General features: G+C 37.0%; 2 protein-coding genes across 5 annotated transcripts in view; both read left to right on the forward strand.

Moving 5' to 3' along the window:
- The window catches only part of LOC130931877 (myosin-10-like), an 81,370-nt gene extending 80,609 nt beyond the window's left edge, over positions 1-761 (forward strand). For 2 of the 3 annotated variants that reach the window (XM_057861052.1, XM_057861053.1), the window contains exon 42: positions 113-761. In XM_057861052.1, the coding sequence (XP_057717035.1) occupies positions 113-266 (154 nt within the window). In that variant the 3' untranslated portion in view covers positions 267-761. The remainder of the gene's footprint in view (positions 1-112) is intronic. The other variant, XM_057861054.1, reaches the window with a different exon arrangement.
- Positions 762-1,001: 240 nt separating this feature from the next.
- Positions 1,002-12,783, forward strand: LOC130931878 (serotonin N-acetyltransferase-like). Of its 2 annotated transcripts, XM_057861057.1 has the most exons (4): positions 1,002-1,078; positions 5,717-5,910; positions 7,631-7,785; positions 9,134-12,783. In XM_057861057.1, exons 2-4 carry the CDS (start codon positions 5,763-5,765, stop codon positions 9,500-9,502), a joined length of 672 nt encoding a protein of 223 aa, XP_057717040.1. In that variant the 5' UTR covers positions 1,002-1,078; positions 5,717-5,762; the 3' UTR covers positions 9,503-12,783. The 2 variants fall into 2 exon arrangements, with proteins under 2 accessions (XP_057717040.1, XP_057717039.1); XM_057861056.1 differs by lacking the exon at positions 1,002-1,078 and having other exon boundaries at positions 5,642-5,910.
- Positions 12,784-19,582: the final 6,799 nt, after the last annotated feature.

Consider the following 19,582-nt stretch of genomic DNA (forward strand, 5'->3'; position numbering starts at 1 on the left):
TGGCCGATATTTTTTTGCTGATTCCGATACTTTGAAAATGACGTGATCGGACCCGATTGATCGGGACATCTCTATTACTGAGCATGACTATGTTCTCCTGTCACGGTTGCAGGCGCGGCGGCCCCATCAGTTTCTCCTCCAGTCGCTCAGGCAGACGTCAGTTGCCAGTAGAGGGCTCATCCTTGGACCTCCTGTCTGATGACGAGCTGGAAAATAAGGTGACTGACAACAACGCCAATGAGACACCCACTCCCCAGCCGGAATAGACGGCAACAAGCCTTCAATTTTCACTTGCAGCTTCATTAAGGAACTCTTTTAGCTTCTTCAGTATGAACACCTTTTCATCTCACATGCTAAGATTAGCATGTTGCGTTAAGACGCCAGCGGCAGGAATCCCCCTATTCTGTCTTGCTTCATTGGTTCTCTAGTACTTCTTCAAGTAGACACTACAGTCATTGCATCCCTAAATCCCAGAGCGTACATTTGCAATGTACAATGCAATATGACAGATATTTTACATGAATAATGTTTTTACCTGGATGCTTTGCTTGTGTATGAAGGTAGAAATTGAACAGTCCGTCTCCAACTTATTGCAATTATCTCGCGTTCATCTTCTGTGCCTTGTTCTGCTCCCTACAAATACATTTATGCCACGTGAATTGTTCATATATTCATCATTTTGTGAAGATGTATTTTAATAAAACATCCATGTGATATTTTAGAGAAACCCGGTGTGTGACTGATTTCATAATTGTTCTTGGTTCCTGGAAACTTGTATGCCTCTGGAGATGACGATGATGAAGACGACAAAAGATTAAAGCAATCAACAGTGGACAACTCAATTCATTCAATTGTTCATTTTCCAGCATTTGTGTCTGACCGTGTCCTGTCGCAGAGGAGATAACGTGTCTATTAATGTGTTGAGTTGTGGAAACAAATTCAGTAATCCTCCATCATGTGACTCATAGTAATAATCACACCATAATGACGAGGGAGTGCATACAGTGTGCGCTGGTAGCGTGCGAGGCAGACAGACAAGGAGAACTGCGCCATCGAAGATCCAAAACAATCCTCAAAAGTAAGTGTCTGTGTCACTCATTATTATATCCACCAATGATTACCTTTTTTTTTTTTTTTTTTAAATTAAAAAAAAATATTTTTCTCATCATTAATGTGAGAACATTTATAATAATACGTTGAAAATGAGTGTGTTTTTTTTGTTGTTGTTTCCCATCATTTTTGAGGGTTAACGTTTTTAGTGGAGCAAACTGAAACTCCACTTACCAGTTTAACCGTGATCTCCGGCATTTCATGGTTCACATCTTCAATCCTTTGTTCTCACTCAGTAGTTGTTTTTTGTAGTTGTTTGTTAGCTTTTGAAAGCTTAGGTTTGGAAAAAATAGGCAAAGCAAATGACCGTCTCTAAGGTGCGAGTCACATGATCTGTTTGAAAAAAAAAATTGTACTATATATAGATCCTACTCACCAACGTCACAGAATGACGTGTCGCTGTATCCGGCCGCCATATTGTCCGTCTCTGTTTAGCCCTATTCTCAATGGTTTCAATTAGTCGTTCAGTTTATAGAGCAATTCATGGAAGCCCCGGTGCTTTCAGACGCTGTAAACTCATTGGATGCGTTGCATAAAAGGCATTATGTGGAAAAGCTTCAGTCTATCCATTCGCCAGATCCATATTCGATGCCTAAATCGATATTTTTCGACCTGCCTGACATCTGCTACCCTGATATCTACAACTATCTTGTCCACACAAAATCAGCCTATTCTCACGAAAGTTTGAAAAACTTTAAGAGCAGCACTCTAAGCAACATTACCCTGTGTGATTTCTAAAATGGCGACAATCAAAAAAAAAAAGTTGACTGCGATGGCCGACGCTTCAAGGATAGGTGGATATTGGACTATTTCTTCAATAAAACACGCAACAACTGTGTCTGCCTCATTTGCAAAGAGACAGTCGCTGTTTTCAAAGAGTTCGATGTGACGCAATATTATTAAACAAGACACGCTGACATGTACAGAAACATTACAGGGAAGATACGCAGTGAGAAATTATAGCAACTTGAAGCTAGTTTATTTTTTCACAGCAGCAGTATTTCGCAAGAGTCCGAGTGTCGAAAGAGAAAGCCACAAAGACGAGACTGTTGAAATTATGAATTAAAAAAAAATAATAAAGCAAATGTGACACACAGAAGGGCTTGCTAAAATTTGTTTAAATATATTGTTCTATGTAAATCAGCCAAGGTAGCCCCCCGCATTTTTACCGCACCAAATCTGGCCCCCTTTGCAAAAGGTTTGGACACACCTGTTTAACTGATGATCCATAGACGAGCTTCTTTCACTTGGTACCAGCTAAATATTATTCCAAATGTAATGATGGTGGAAGAAATAAGCATCTTGAATTTGAAACTGTATGTTGTCGGCGATTAGCCTCGCAATGATCTTAATTGTGTTTGTCAGCCCAAAACCCTCTAAATATATATTAAATGCGTAAATAAATGCATATATAAATTAGGGCTGTCAAAATTATCGCGTTAACGGGCGTTAATTAATTTTTTAAATTAATCACGTTAAAATATTTGACGCAATTAACTCATGCAATGAATGACCCCGCTGGCATATTGCCTCAAACATTACACTGAGGCCGTTTATGGACATTAAGAGTGAAGAGAATGCCACCGGCCGCTTGGGGGCAGTGCCGTTCCGTACTCATGTTATTTCTTCTAAACGTGGGAGAATTAGTAGTTGTGAGAAGTTTATGCTGTATTCACAATGCAATGCAAATTGCTATTTGTGCTCCACACATATTTCGGTAAGTTTTCTTTCTTTTAGTGGCAATTATGTGTCTCTTGTTTTATTTTGGGTAAGATATGTACAGATACAGGTACACGTATTTGATACACTGCCAATGGGTTTTCCCATTGGCAGTGTATCTAATACTTGTTCTCCCCGCTGTATATGTTATATTGTGTAAAGGCGAGTGGACACAGGCGTTCTTTGGACCGCGCCGTTTATTGGCATAAACTTCTCCTTCACAACAAACATAAGTATCGTTGAGTGAAAGCACAACAAAAATAATATTCCTATCTCTCAAAAAGAAAAATAATGTTCACAAAAAAGAAAAGCACTTTAGTCTATAGTTAATGAGGCCGTATTCGGACACACAGTTAAACAACAATGCAAAATGAACTGGCATTCCATATCAAAATAGCTATGCAAAATACACGTAAAACTTTTCACTCTATTTTTTATTATTGTTATTTTTATTCTTATTATTATTATATTAACTCTACTTTTGATTGAAAATTTTACAAATTTTATTAAAACGAAAACATGAAGAGGGGTTTTAATATAAAATTACTATAACTTGTAACTATAACATTTATCGTTTAAGAACTACAAGTCTTTCTATCCGTGGATCACTTTAACAGAAAGAATGTTAATAATGCCATTTGTGGATTTATTGTTACAATAAACAAATACAGTACTGATGTACAGTATGTTGTATGTATATATCCGTCGTGTGTCTTTCCATTCCAACAATAATTTACATAAAAATATGGCATATTTTAGAGATGGTTTGAATTGCGATTAATTACGATTAATTAATTTTTAAGCTGTAATTAACTCGATTAAAAATGTTAATCGTTTGACAGCCCTAATATAAATGCAAAATGACTACTTCATAATCCGTGGTAATTGTTTGGAGCCCAGTTTTCTCGTCGAATTGCAGCAGTCCGTCTCGCTCTCCTCTCCGGGTCTCTCGGAATACGGTAGAACTTCAAGTCTCTCCGTCTATCTTCTCTGTTATTGCAACCAACCGCCACACACGCCTTCACCATTTTGATTATTAATGTTAACGAGCAGAAAAACACGCCATAATAGGAGGAATTTACGTAGCGGTAATGCATCAACATGACGAGTAGACGGACAATATGGCGCGGAGGCGTGGTTGTGACGTCATGTGAGTAGGGTCTATATATTTTTTTGTTCATTTCATTCATTTTTTTTGTTTGTTTTATAGCTTTGCAACTTTTCTAGACAACATTTTACCGGCATAGACTTAATTTTTGAAATCATATATTGGAAAGTCAATATGCAATTACGTTTTCGGCCACCGGAGGGGGGGCCCCAGATCTCTGCGTATGCCAACATAAACTGTTTTTGTTTGAGCTGATTTTTTTTTTTTTAATGCATTCAGAATTTAGTTTATTGGTATATTTAGCCATTTTTGTGGGAACATTTGTTTGAACCATTTGTTAAGAGCATTGTAAAAAAATAAATAGATAAAGAAACGTAGCATTTTATAGCATTTAAGCTAGACTTTTTCTATGTAAATTAGCCAGTTGTTCTTTTGTTGTACTTAGATCCTCATTTACAGTATTTGTTTTTTCATGCCATTTGAGGCTCAGCTCAGGTATTTTAATTTTTTATGTTCCTCATCCGATTACTGAATCATTCGAACTAACTAGTTCATTGATTACTCGACTACTAACATAATCGATAGCTGCAGCCTGCAGCCCTATGTGAATGTATAAGAATCTATTCCCAGTACTAAATATATGCACTTTGTACTTGCAAGCCTTTGGATATACAATACAAACGTACATATAAATATACCAAAAGATAACCCGCAAAACATAAACAATTTCAGACTTGTAGGACATTCTTGCTTCAAACCTTCACATTTTTGATATTTCGCTCCATTACTCATCAACAACATGTAGGATATTTATTGTATCAAAGACTTGATAAGCTCATCTTTCATATCAATGGTAAAGTTTTCAAATACATGGTTTATATGGTGTTTACACTATTTGGCAAAATCACAGTAACGTGTTTTAGTCTGATCATATACTGTATATAACAGGGTTGCAAGAGATAGAGTGACAAAATCAAGGCTAACTCTTTTATAATAATATTAAAAATAGAAGCAAAGATATAAATTTGCTCCACCCATCTTTTTAAAAACGGATATTTCGCTCCATTACTCATCAACAACATGTAGGATATTTATTGTATCAAAGACTTGATAAGCTCATCTTTCATATCAATGGTAAAGTTTTCAAATACATGGTTTATATGGTGTTTACACTATTTGGCAAAATCACAGTAACGTGTTTTAGTCTGATCATATACTGTATATAACAGGGTTGCAAGAGATAGAGTGACAAAATCAAGGCTAACTCTTTTATAATAATATTAAAAATAGAAGCAAAGATATAAATTTGCTCCACCCATCTTTTTAAAAAACTTAAGTCTAGTGTATTATGTGATTCACTGCTTTCGTCTTTTCCTACCAGGATAAAATGTACCATTTGTATGGTCTAAATTCACAGCAGAATTATGAAAAGAGCTACCTGATTGGACATCTATCATCGTCAATGCCAATGAAATAATATTTCATTCATGTGCAGTTTTACTGTGGCTCGCATGAGCCTTAAATTGGGGTCCAAACCATAAACTGCTGCTTTTAGTGGTTCATAATAATGAATAAGCAGGAGGAGGAGACTGATGATTACATACCATGCAAAGACAAAACCCAAATGGCCTCCATATGAATACCAAAAATGATGGGGTTTGACAGAAGGTCACAAGCAGTTGAGGCCTTCCACCTGGCGTCAAATATTCAAATGCAAATGAGACGCTGACTCACGACCACCCTTTAAAAGGTCCAAATGCGTCTGCTCCATCTACCCAGGGAAAGTGGGGTGTTTGTGGGGGGCCAACGGGTGTTCAAGTGTGTGATGTCCTTGGCGGTCACTCAGCCCTCCGTCGAACCAATGCAGTCCTCTGTGTCGCCCGGCGTTCAGAGGAGACACACGCTTCCCGCCAGTGAAGTACGACCTCTCAACACGCAAGATGCCATCAGTGTGTTTGAGATCGAGCGAGAAGGTAAGAAGCCAACAAAATTTCCTTTTGACTTATTTTAGCGCACAGTGTTCTAAATTGTGATTTACACAAGTGTTTATGCACAGGGTGATTGTAAAGTAACTATTTTTAAGTATTTGTAATTTATTTGTGAACTGCAATTGTTACAAGGTGATTTGTCCTAATACTCTGTTGTTCACTACACATTACTAACATTGTGCACTCACCTGCTCATAACTTTTTATCTGTCATATTTTCGCTTGTCCTCCATTTCAATTACTAGGTATCCTCTCCCCACAATGTGTGTCTTATCTTTCCATTCCTACAAAAATATCCAGAAAAATATGGCATATTTTATAGATGGTTTGAATTGCGATTAATTACGAGTAATTCATTTTTAAGCAGTAATTAACTCGATTAAAAATGTTAATCGTTTCACAGCCCTAATATACATATACATATATATATATATATATATATATATATATATATATATATATATATATATATATATATATATATATATATACAGTGCTGCTCAAAAGTTTGTGAACCCCCTCAACATTTTGGAATTTTCTATTATTTCAACCTGATTTCCTAATCAATCAATTCAGTAGTTTTTTTTTGTTTTTTTAACAGTTGTGATGTCGACACTAAATTAAAAAGAGTTTTCATCAACTGATGTAGGTGCAAAATTGAACTGTTTCGTCACAACCAAAACCGCCATGTCTGGCGAAAAGTCAACACTGCATACCACCAAAAGAACCTTCTCCCAACAGTGAAGCATGGAGGTGGGAATGTCAAGATCTGGGCTTGCTTTTCATCCTCAGGACCTGGACAACTCCACATAGTCCAGGGAATCATGAATTCTGAGGAATATTGTCAAATCCTAGAACATAACCTGACGCCATCTGTTTTGAAGCTAAAGCTTGGCAGAAGGTGGATCATGCAACATGATAATGATCCAAAGCATTCCAGCAATACAACCAAGGAATGGCTGAAAAAGAAGAAGATTCGTGTTCTGGACTGGCCCAGTCAAAGTCCTGACCTAAATCCCATTGAAATGCTGTGGCGGGACCTGAAGCGAGCAGTTCATGCCAGACGCCCATCAAACCTCTCTCAACTGACTGCGTTCTGCAAGGAAGAATGGGCAAAAATCCCCCAAAGTAGATGTGAGAGGCTGATTAGTCACTACAGAAACCGTTTGGTTGAGGTAATCTCTGCAAAAGGAGGCGCAATATCCTATTAACTGAAGGGGTTCACATACTTTTGCACACATGATATCTGAGTTTTTCTTAAATCAACCACTTTTGTTAAATAAAGAATGACAATATAACTATTTCTTTTGTTTCAGTCCATTATTTGGAATGTCAGTATTGTGGATTTGGGTATAACTTAACATTTAATAAGGTTATTTTAGTTTTTTTTACAAAAAATCTGACCATCGCTGTGGGGTTCACAAACTTTCGAGCAGCACTGTATATATATATATATATATATATATATATATATATATATATATATATATATATATATATATATATATATATATATACATAAACAAATCTAAATGTGATATATTATGTAAAGTTTGTGATACATGGCATTCTAAAATGGCCACCCTCCATCTATATAGCCTGGGATGTTCCTCGTTTACCTATGAGAGTTCTAATAACCTCTTAATAAATGATTTACATTTATGTCATAGGTTTACCCCCTACTGTGAAATTTGTTTTCCCGGCAGCGTTCATCTCCGTGTCAGGCGAATGTCCACTCCACCTGGACGAGGTGCGTCACTTCCTCACTTTATGTCCAGAATTTTCCATGGGCTGGTTCGAAGAGGGCCGGTTGGTGGCCTTCATCATCGCGTCACTGTGGGATCGGGACCGTCTCACCACTGTAAGCCATTTGTGGATGAGTCATTATAAGAATTTTGGTTGGAGTGAATGAATCAATGTCCAGTGCACCCAGAAACTTTTGCAAGCACTTCACTTCAGTTTTCATTATCTTTTATATCATTCTTAAGCATAAAAAGGTATTTGAACCGGGATGTGTACACTTTTGTAGAGCCAATGTAAAGTAAATCAGCATAAGAGGACCTACAATGTGCATGTTAGTAAGTAGAGGTACCACTGTATATTTAATCTTAAAACATTTTTCAAATTGTATGTAGGTCCATTTTTTGCTTTACTGATGCGAACAAACTACCGGTAATCGTTCAGTTCTTTAGTTGCAATATAACAATGATATTAAGTAAAACATTCACTTTATAAACATATTTAGCTTCTACACAACTGTATTTTAATGGTGGTCATGATGATGAAAAAAACTAAAACTCTTGGTTAAAAGCAAAATAAAAACTGTGCAGGTAGCATTTATTTTATGTAAATATTGTGAACTATGAGGCTAGTCAGTACGGAAATTAGCGGCCGCCATATGTAAACAAAGAACTTTTTCAGTTGAAAATTCTTGTGAATAAATGCTTAAATTCCTGAATTCTTTATTGATACGGATGTAAAACACTCTCTATTTTTGGTACAAAACAAAACAAACAAAAAAACGTGCAAGTAACATTTATTTTACGTAAATATTGCAAAGTATAATGCCAATGCTGTAGCGGCTAATTTCTCCCATTGATTTTTTTTCACATTTCAAAATGCATACATGGTACGAAAAATATAATAATAACCTTGAATCCTCGAACAAATCACTCCTGAGACAATCCTTCCTGTTTGTAGGCAGTACAGCTTCCGTACTTTTTCAACCTAAATCTGGCGTTAGATCGCTGCTAATGAATGAAGTGTTGAAGGTTCCCCTTCGGGAAGGGGTGATGCTGTGAATGGGGAATGAGTCATGTCAATACATTATGAAGTCTATGATTTGAAATAAAATAATGTCAGCAAGCTCAAAAACAAGACTAAAGGAAGCACCGTGATGTACAGTAACCACCACCATTTGACTAGATACACAAAGACTATTTAAAGTTGTTTCTTGTAAAAGAACAGTCAAAACATAATACTTTTTAAAGTAGTTTGTTGTTAATTTGACTGTAAACATTTACAGTTTTCCCGTTTTTGTAATGATACAATTTTGGCGACCAGTATTTTACCTTAAATTTAACAGGGTTATGGTTTTTCTTTTGTAAAGTAAGTAAGTAAATTGTGAGGTGCTAGTTGGTGTACAGTGCAAAACTGTGTATAAAACTGTGTACATTTCTAGTCATCTAATCTATGTTCGTGCTCCAAAGGAGGCTCTAACCCTCCACAAGCCACGAGGCGCCACTGCTCACATCCACGTTCTGGCTGTCCATCGCACCTTCAGGCAGCAGGGCAAAGGTCCCATCCTGATGTGGCGCTACCTGCAGTACCTACGCTGCCTGCCCAATGTGCGGCGGGCCGCTCTCATGTGTGAGGACTTCCTGGTCCCCTTTTACCGCAAGATGGGCTTCAAGGCACTGGGCCGCTGCGCCATCACGGTGGGCACCTTGACCTTCACGGAGATGTGGTACCCCATCAGCGGCCACGCCTACATGAGGCGGAACAGCGAGGCCATCCGCTTCCCTAATACTCCCTTGACTCTGCCAGTTGCTCACACCGACCAACACATGGACGTATGATGTCATTGTTTAGTAGCCAGTAGGGCTGGGCGATATGGCCTGAAAAATGAAATCTGATGTTTTCACCAGTGATGTTTTCGTCAAAGATGACTATAACGAAAGTATTTCGTCGACGAACAATTTTTTTCATGACGATAACAAGACGATAACGAGCTAAAAACATGTCTTGGGAGACAAAAACATAATGACACGAATGCCAGTTTCCGTCTGACGACACGAGAATGAGACGAAAATGCGCCATAGTTTCCGTCACATGTTCACAATATGTGATATTATTTGTTTAGTTAGCTGCATGGTAGCAGTGTCTGGTTGTGTCACTCATGTGACGTGCTGCGCCCCCACCCCAACTCACCCACTAGTGTCCTCTCATTGCTTGTTTTGAGGCACACATGATAAAATTTGTAATCTTATATTGGCAAGAGAGGATATGCAATGTTGCTTTAGCCGTCAAAGGTTTGTGTTGAGTGATCATCACACTAAATGTAACTCGTAGCATTAGCATAGCCAGGGTTCCCGCGGGGTCTTAAAAAGTCTTAAACGTATTGAATTTCTGAATTTGGAAATAATACCTTAAAAAGTCTTGAAAAAGTATTGAATTTTCATATCTGGGTGTTAAAATTTATGATGTATGTATTTAACTTATCCGTATTTCTCCTCGAAAGTGTCATTTGTAATTTTGATTAAATAACGTAGCCTAAATAAATAAACAAGGTGTAGGAGCCAATCATTGAGAACGCAACGCAGCCGCAGGTCAAAAACTTCGACTGCAAGCACTAATGGATTATGTGACTTTGTGTAGTTCTTTTGAGCTGCTAACCCAAGTCAAAACAGCGTTGGCTCAAATGACTACAAATATGGCTGCTTCTTCAATTTGGTGTACTGTACAACCAGCTGAAAAAGATCACTATTATTATACATATCGATGTCACTCCCGCTCCTGCACGCTCCCGTTGACTTTCATTCACGTCTCCTACCCATCACGGGATTTCTCTACAATACACACGCAGATTTATTTATATTTTTTTTTCTACATTTCATATTAAAGTGATGGGGAGATGTAAATTCAACAAAGCGTCGTTGACTAAACAATCCTTTCGCTTTTGGCTCAAACCAGTGGATAGCAGTGTGTTCGAAACTTTTTGCATCGTATGCATTAAAAAAAAAAAAAAAAAAATCTGCTGGGTACAATGGGCATGAAGGCGCTAAAGTCCAATGCTAAATCATCCAAGCTCATATAGGCCTACTCTATGAGAGGAAAGAAACAAACTCCCAGCGATTTTCAATCTGTCTGTTTAAGCCAGACAGCTGCTCACAAGCCTGAAGAGACAGAAGCTAAAGCCAGCCAGCAAGCTGCTAATGTAAGACAAGCGACAGCACCTAACGCTAGCTGCTAGTGCTGCAGCTCCCCTATTCAATATGCTGCATTCTTACATCCTTCAAACATTTGATAAATAGAAAAAAAATATTTGAATTTGAGTTAATTTTTGTCAAAATGGCTGTGAAATAGGTATTAAGTTAAAAAAAAAAAAAGAGTCTTAATTAGGTCTTAGAAAGTCTTAAATTTAACTTGAGGAAACCTGTAGGAACCCTGCATAGAATTCACATTCGCGTTAGCATTAAGCTATTGCTAACGGCGAGCATTCTCTTAAACTCTTGGACAACTTTTTTTACATCCAGTTCGTGGCATCTAGGTGGCTATGATCAGAGGTGGCCAGTAATGCCTTGCACGTACTCCGTTACATTTAGTTGAATAAATAAATTTTTGAGAAAAATATACTTCTAAGAGTAGTTTTACTTAGCCGTACGTTTTACTTTTACTTGAGTAGATTTGTGAAGAAAAAACGCCACTCTTGCTTCGCTACTTTGGGTTACATAAGAGTCGTGACATTATTCCTCTTTATTCTACATATTAGAATTTACTTTTTTTTTTGCTAGCGATGCTATTGTCAAGAGTAGCGCTAGTAATTTCACCAATGAGATGTCGCAACAATAATCACACGACTCCATTACACCAATCAGACGCAAACTTGCCGTTCTATGATCATGCAAGCCTGTTCAATGACGCGTCTTTAAAACACCGCAACAAATGAAGTATTTGACATAGAGCGCCGACCTAAACATGGATTTAAATCGAGAATTTGAAACTCTCTCCCAGTTCTTATTTGGCACCAATTGACCGTGAAAAAACGGAGATATAATCCCTCTAATTTCATAATAGTAACTATGTAAGAACTACAGTATTCACTATTCAAACTAGGAACTATTTTCTCCACTAGATGGCAGGGCACTCATGCTTTTTAGACGAGTAATGCTTCATTACTGTTTTTTTCTCTCTTTAATGTTTTTTTGTTTTTTGTTTTTTGTTTTTTGTTTGGGTTAATGTGGTTATGAAATGGGTTATTGTACAGTATCATTATAACGACAGTTCACATAGATAAGTTTGTGCAGAGAGAAAAAAAAAATGAAAATGAAAATAAGCAGTTGCTTAAAATGTTACTCATTACTTGAGTATTCTTTTCACTGGATACTTTTTTACTTGTACTTGAGTACATTTTTGGATGACTACTTTTTCTCTTACTTGAGTATTATTATTTTGAAGTAAAACTACTCTTACTTGAGTCAAATTTTTGGCTACTCTACCCACCTCTGCCTATGATTAATTGAAAATAATGTACTGTTTTCCTGCTGATTGTGTATTATCACGTGACAGATTTGTAGATGCAACAATATGTGTTCATCTGTCAATGTTCATATGAAAAAGTTGTAAACCTTCATTTATTTATTTAGGGAGAAGAACATCTGAATTTTACATACAAAAATATTCAGTAAACGTCGACTAAAACTAGACGAAGACAAACATTTTGAAATCACTTAAATATGACTAATAAGTATTATTGTCCAAAAGACTAAAACGGAAATTAAAAGGGCTGCCAAAAGCAACACTGGTTTTCACCAACGATCATATTTTCCCTCTCCTATATTTTTTTTCAGGAGAAAATAAGAACAAAAGACAGAGAAAGCATTAAAAAAAAAAAAAAAAATTAACCCCTTATAGGGCACTCATTGAACTCATTGGCTGCCATTGACAGCGCTAGACGTCCAATCCAATTTGACTGGGAGTGGGGAAAGAACAAATTAGTTACTAGATTTCGTTTTTGGCAGGGAAAAAAAAGCAACAAGATTAAGAAAAAAAAACAATATATAATATGATCATTTATATTTTTTAATCATCCCCAACAAAATTGATTTATCAGCCAGGCCTATTGTTAAGTATAATTTAAATATACACAATAGTTCAAGTGTATTAGTACTGTAAACCTTGTGTTGTTGAATTTTTTGTATTTTTTATGCACTCACAAACTATACTGTTCAAGAAAATAGTGCAGTGTTGTAAAATTTTAATTCATGAGAATAATAGAACACATGTTATCTAAAAAGACGCTATTTTCAATAACAGTCTTGTATTGATGGCCTGCAGGAGGACCTAATACGGTGTCCACATACAAATGTGAAGTAGCACTGATGGAGTGTTTTATTAGTACGAGCCATGATAAGCTGTGTCGTGCGTCAGTAAACAGGATTTAGCTGCTCAATTGTAGTTCAGGAGCACGTGTCAACACAAAAGGATTTAGAGGATTCACTGATTAGTTACATGACCAAATAAACCAAACATATATTGTACTGTAATTTATGTTGTAGCGCTTTTGAATCTTACTGACAAAATTATCTTTTTTTTATTTCATAAAGCAGGGAGTATTTCTCCTCTCTGCCAAAAATTTAAGTGATTTTTCCTTTAGTCCCCCCACCCCCCAAGATAACATGTCCACCGGCAGAATGTAAATGAAAATGTTTCATTGTTTTGAAGCTGGTAAGAGCTTTTAGTGTTTACTCGCGAGAACTGATTGTCACGCAAGTATTGCTCCATTTACTTCTTTGTACACATTTGCAAAACAAACAGGTACTTTTTAAAGTGCATGCATTCATTTCTTTTGGTAATAAAATGTTACAATACTTAATGTGCACATATCTCGTATTTCAGGTGAAGTCAACAAATAATATTACATGTACAACACTGGGTCAATGGACAAAAAAACACTAATTGGTCATTGAGTAAATATAGGAAAAGTGTATGACAAACAATGTACTGTATATCATAACGTATTATTGTTTTTTTATTATTGCTAAACTTTATAGCCATTTCAAAGGGGGGGGGGGTGACTTTTCACGTTGTGAAAATGTGTCAGTAAGTGAACCATTTGGAAATAATGGGTTTATTTCTGTGTTCTTAACGGATGAATATCTCAAAGCCAAAAGTGCCCCTCTGCCTCCAGACAGGCTCATGTGGAATAATCCAGAATAATCCTCCAGGCAGATTTCCCAGCACTCCTTTAGCGCCATTTACAGTAATCGGGGCCACTTTTTCGCCCTACATGCTGTTATTGTCTGCAAGTCTCTCTGACGGTAAGGTATTTGCTGTCATGGCTTGGTCAGACACTGCTTAACTCATTGTCTGCCATTGACACTGTAAAATGTAGGGCTGCAGCTATCGAATATTTTAGTAGTCGATTAATCGATGGACTACTTATTGGAATAATCGAGTAATCGGATAAGGAACATGGAAAAATTAAAATACCTGAGCTGAGCCTCAAACGGTATAATTTTTTTTTTTTTTTTTTTAATGAGGATCTACGTAACAACAAAAGAACAATTGGCTAACTTACATAGAAAAAGTCCAGTAGCATAAATGCTACAAAATGCTAACGTTTTTTTTTTTTTTTTTTTTTTTTTTTACAATGCTTTTAATAAATGGTTCAGACACATATTCCCACAAAAATTGGCTAAAAATACCTATAAACTAAATTCTGAATGCATTAAAAAACATTAGCTCAAACAAAAACTTAGCTTACGTTGGTCTTAACAGGGAGCAGTTGGATTGAGCTGTGTGAAAAGTTGCAGACCAAAGGGCAGTGTATCAATAAAACTAAATGCCATCACTTTCAAAATAAACCATTATAAACCATTAAACGAATACTCGAAGCAACAAAATTGAATTCGAATAATTTTTTCTAATCAAATACTCGAGTTAATCGATTAATTGTTGCAGCACTAGTAAAATATATAATCCATTTGAAGTGGTAGTATCAGTATTGGAGGAACACAAATTATTACATGTATATAATAAATCAAAAGTATTGCTGGACTCATGAAGGTTGCAATTTTACTATGAAACTATAAAACTATGACTGCTCCCAGTATAACACACATTTGTTTGACTGGTGCTTCCGATTATCTAATGAAGTCAGGCCCTGGAAATACTTTTAAAACTCAGCTGGACCCCGATTGGAAAAATGTGTCCACACCCTTAGAGTTTGACCTTGTAAATCTTAACACTTTGTATGAGTCATATCTAATCTGTATCCTTAATCCATTCCTTAAAGCGTCTGACTGATTTAACGAGCATTAGGTATTACTGTATTAAATAAAGTTGTTTTGCTGTGAGATGTACTTTTTAATACATGGTTTACACAGAGATGCTGAGACTAAGTCGCAAATGCGTTTAAACAACCAGATATTAAATCAAATCGAAACATCGAATCCGAGTGCAGACGATGTAGTCATAAGCGGATTTTAAGGGGGGGCCAAGGGGGCCAGACCCCCCCCCCCGGTGGCCGAAAAGCGTCATTGCATGTAATTGACTTTCCTATATACGTATATAAAAGTTGTAAAGCAATAAAAATGGAACAAAAATGAATGAAATGAAAAGAAAATATATTTCTAAAATGGGTCAAAATTATTTTTCGAGCACCTTAGGTAGTCATTTGCTTTGCATATAAAATTTTTTTTTGAAAAACAAGATTTTAAAAAATGCTTTTTTTCTTTGATCGAAAACATTTTTTTGTGATTGAGGCAACTTTTTGGGGGGATTTAATGATTTAGACACAAATTTTCTAATCATAATATGGCCCAAACACAAAAACGGTTGCTTCAATCAAAGAAATCTTTTGCAATGAAAATTTAAGTGTTCAAATGCAAATTTTTCAATCTCAAATATTTTTTCGCATTCAAAAAAATTTTTTTATGATTAAAATGTTTCTTTTTTTTTTTTTTATTGAAGTGATTTTTCTTTTTGAAAATCTATATTTTTTGAAGCAACTTATTTTTTGATTAAATAATAAAGAGAAAAATGTCCCACCCAAAATGTGGCCCAAACACAAATCAACATTACTTCAATCAAAAAAAGAAAAAAAGAAATCAAAGAAAAATAGCTGTCACATGCATTTTTTTTTTTTTTTTTAGTTTTTCAAGTTTCAAATTTATTTTTGCATTCAAACACATTTTTTTTTAATTGAAGCTACATTTTTTTGGTTGAAAATATATATTTTAATTTAAGCAACTTTTTTTTGGATTGAATAATAAAGACACAAATCTACCTCCATATGGCTCCGCCCAGGGGATACAATTTTTGACTGGGGTAACTACATTGGCACGACACCGGCGGGCAATGGATGATGATCTTGGCGAAAAGTATTGCCTAGGCAGCCTGATTTTAGAATTCCCATCAAGAATGATGGGGTAAAAAACGCTTATTGTCAACTTATTATTATAAATATTCTTGTAAGTTAATTTTATTGCTTACACTGCATTTCCAGGTGATCAACATGTTGTACCCCCCCCCCTGCCCCAAAAGTCAAACTCCGCCTATGGATGTAGTACTTTTGCCAGCTGATAGTTGACAGTGAAAAATGATGACAGCCACGTACATTTGGCTAAACATTCAAAATAAAATAATTCAAGACGAAAAAAAAAGTTTACTGGGAGTGTCTAATTATAGTTTCAGTTTCACGCATTTTCAAGCCTCAACACATGCACTGTTCACTTTGTTTCTGTCGCGCATTTGTTGCACTACAACCTGCACTAACATCCTTTTGATGTTATAATGTTTGTTATTTATTCTTGCACAAATTGAAAATACAATGCTACCTCTACCTTAACCAGGCATTTCTGTAAATATATGTACAGACTATGGTCATCCAAAAGAGCCTCACATTCTCTCAGGGGTGTCAATGTTAGGATCCACAAATGTGGAAACAAGATTTGTTGAAGGGTTTATTTAATACAAACAAACAAAATAAACACGCGATCGCGGGAAAGTGGAAACAACAAAATAGGCCTGTGAGAGCAGGTCGACGGGGTTCAATAATTCTCAAGGGTAACTACTGTAAGGCAATAGCCAGAGAGCTAAAAGACAAAATGAAATCCTCAAATACTTGCACAAGGGAGAGGATACATACGAGAGATGCAGAGGAACAAAAAACCCACGCAGGGGTGAAACAAGTCCGGTAATTTTCGGACTATAAGCCGCCACCCACCAAATTTGACACAAAAACAACATTTGTTCATAAATATACTGCATTTGAGTATAAGCCGCAGCTGTCGTCACTGTATTATGGGACATTTACACCAAACGATATTAACCGGTAACGCTTTATTTGATAGCGGCATCATAAGACTGTCCTAAGACCAGATGAACCACCATGAAGCTTTGAACCAATTGACTACAAAGCTTCATTCCTTCAAGAAGCTTCATTTGGCCATCACTGCTCCCTTGGGAGAGACAGTAAACCTCTGCTGCCTCCTGCTGTCAACACTGTTGTCATCCAACATGTCTCCTAGCATGTATTGCAGCGCTACAGATTCTTGTTCTGTGCTAATTATTTATTCAGTTACTGTACCAGTTGTTTCATTAATTGCTAGTTATGGTATTTAGTTACACCTAATTTGACAGTGATGCAATTAGACTGTCATAAGACCATAATACTTATGACATGACACTGCCATGAGCATCACTGAATGCTTCCAAAATCCAAAAAAGCATATTCCAAACCCAACAGGAAATCGGTCATTTTGGATCGAATATGAATTTTTTATCGATTTACAGTGTGCACATTTGAGACCTTTTCGCCGAGGGAGTTAGTTGGATCATCTTCAAAATTGGTGAGAATGTTCAGGAGACATATGAAAGCTTAAGTTTTTTAAATGGTGCGTTTTCATTCACGGGTCTGACCTGGGCGTGGTGCCAAAGTCGGCCATTTTTTCGGCAAAATGACAAATTCAGTAAATGACTAATAGTTCCTTGACACAACGTTCAATCTTTTTCATATCTGGCATGTATGTGCGGTGTCCGACTCGTGTTAAACGAGTGCATTGAAATATTACCCATTAGTCATAGCGCCCCCTAGTGAGAACAGGAAATGCCTTTTTTTACGAGACAGGTTCCTCCTCCAAAGGAAAAAAATCTGTTGACCTCAAACCTGCATCAGGGGAGCCTTAAGACCTGTGTTCAGGTGCCTGATGAAAAATATTGAGGTTTCGTTGAAGCGGAGGGGTCCAAACAGGAAAGTGAAAATAACCGTCAACAATTTGCCTCGCAAAAAAACTTTGAACAGTCATAACTCGGCAGATATACAGCATATCTGTGCCAAACCTCCCGTGCTTGTTGAGAGTCATACGCTGAAGAGTCTTGTAGGGGTCATTTGCATAAACTCTACAGTGCCAACTAGTGGCGACAGAAAGGAGTTTTAAAAAAGGCCTTTCCTATTGGGTTTTTTCAACGTAGAGCAATGAAATTTGGGAAGTCCATAGCTTATGTAAAACTGCTCCAAAAAGTCTCTTGCACCCATTTTCCAGTTCCAGCAGAAAATCGGGTATTTTGGATCGAATGTGAAATTTTTAGCCATTTGTAGTACAGTTTACATTTGGAGGCCTGAACATGCACGAAAACTCACCAAATTTTGCACATACATGCGGCTTTGCGTGGATTTCGATAATCTTGCGACGTTACCAAAAAATGTAACAAAAGGGCTCAATTGCGCTCCCTTGAATTTTTCAAAAAGGCGTTTCCTATTAAGTTTTTTTAACGTAGCGCAATGAAATTTGGGGAGTCGATACCCTGTGCAAAACTGCTCCAAAAAATCTCTTGAACCCATATTCCAAACCCAACAGGAAATTGGGTATTTTGATCGAATGTGAAATTTTTATCAATTAACAGGGTGCACATTTGAGACCTTGTCACAGAGGGAGTTAGTTGGATCATCTTCAAAATTGGGGAGACTATTCAGGAGACGTAGGAGATCTAAAATTTTCAAAATGGTGCGTTTTCATTCACGAGTCTGACCTGGGCGTGGACCTAAGTCTGTTAGGTTTTGTGTTTGGTTTCTCCTTGTGTGACTTGTCCCTGTGATTACCCATTGCTCTCACCTGTGTGTTATCCCAGTGTATCCTGCAATCTGCATCCACCTGTGTTACCCAGCTGTTCCTCATCTCGTTACCCCTTGTCTGCGTATATAATGACCCAGTTTCTTGTCACTCCTTGTTGCGTCATTGTCTATGTCTGTCTTTACCAAAGTCAAGACCCGTCCAAGGCCAAGCCCTCGCGTACCTGTCCATCCGTTTAAGTAAGTTTTGTTGATCCATAGTCCTTTTGTTTGTACTTTGTGATTTTTGTTAGTTATTGTTAAAACGTTTTTCGAGTTCACTGCCTTGCTGCCTTTTTTTGTTTCCCTGCATTTGGGTCCACACCATCTGCCTGCCCACTCATTCCTGACAAAGTCGGCCATTTTTTCGGCAAAATGACAAATTCAGTAAAAGACTAATAGCTCCTTGACACAACGTTCAATCATTTTTATATCTGGCATGTATGTGTGGGATCCCGCCCTTAACACGAGTGCATTGAAACATTACCCATTAGGCCGAGCGCCCCCTATTGGAAACAGGAAATGCCTTTTTTTACTAAACAGGCTCCTCCTCCAAGGAAAAAAAATATATTCACCTGAAACCTGCATCAGGGGAGCCATAAGACATGTGTTCAGGTGCCTGATGAAAAATACTGAGGTTTGGTTGAAGCAGAAGACTCCAACAGGAGAAGTGAAAATGACTGAAGCCATTTCGTCTCACCACAAGTTTTGAACAGTCATAACTTGTAACTACAACATATCTGCCCCAAACATCTCGTGCTTGTTGAGTCATACACTGAAGGGTCCCGTAGGGGTCATTTGCATCAACCCTACAGCGCCAACTAGT

This window comes from Corythoichthys intestinalis, chromosome 16, assembly GCF_030265065.1.
Source record: "Corythoichthys intestinalis isolate RoL2023-P3 chromosome 16, ASM3026506v1, whole genome shotgun sequence".
Lineage (NCBI taxonomy): Eukaryota > Metazoa > Chordata > Actinopteri > Syngnathiformes > Syngnathidae > Corythoichthys > Corythoichthys intestinalis.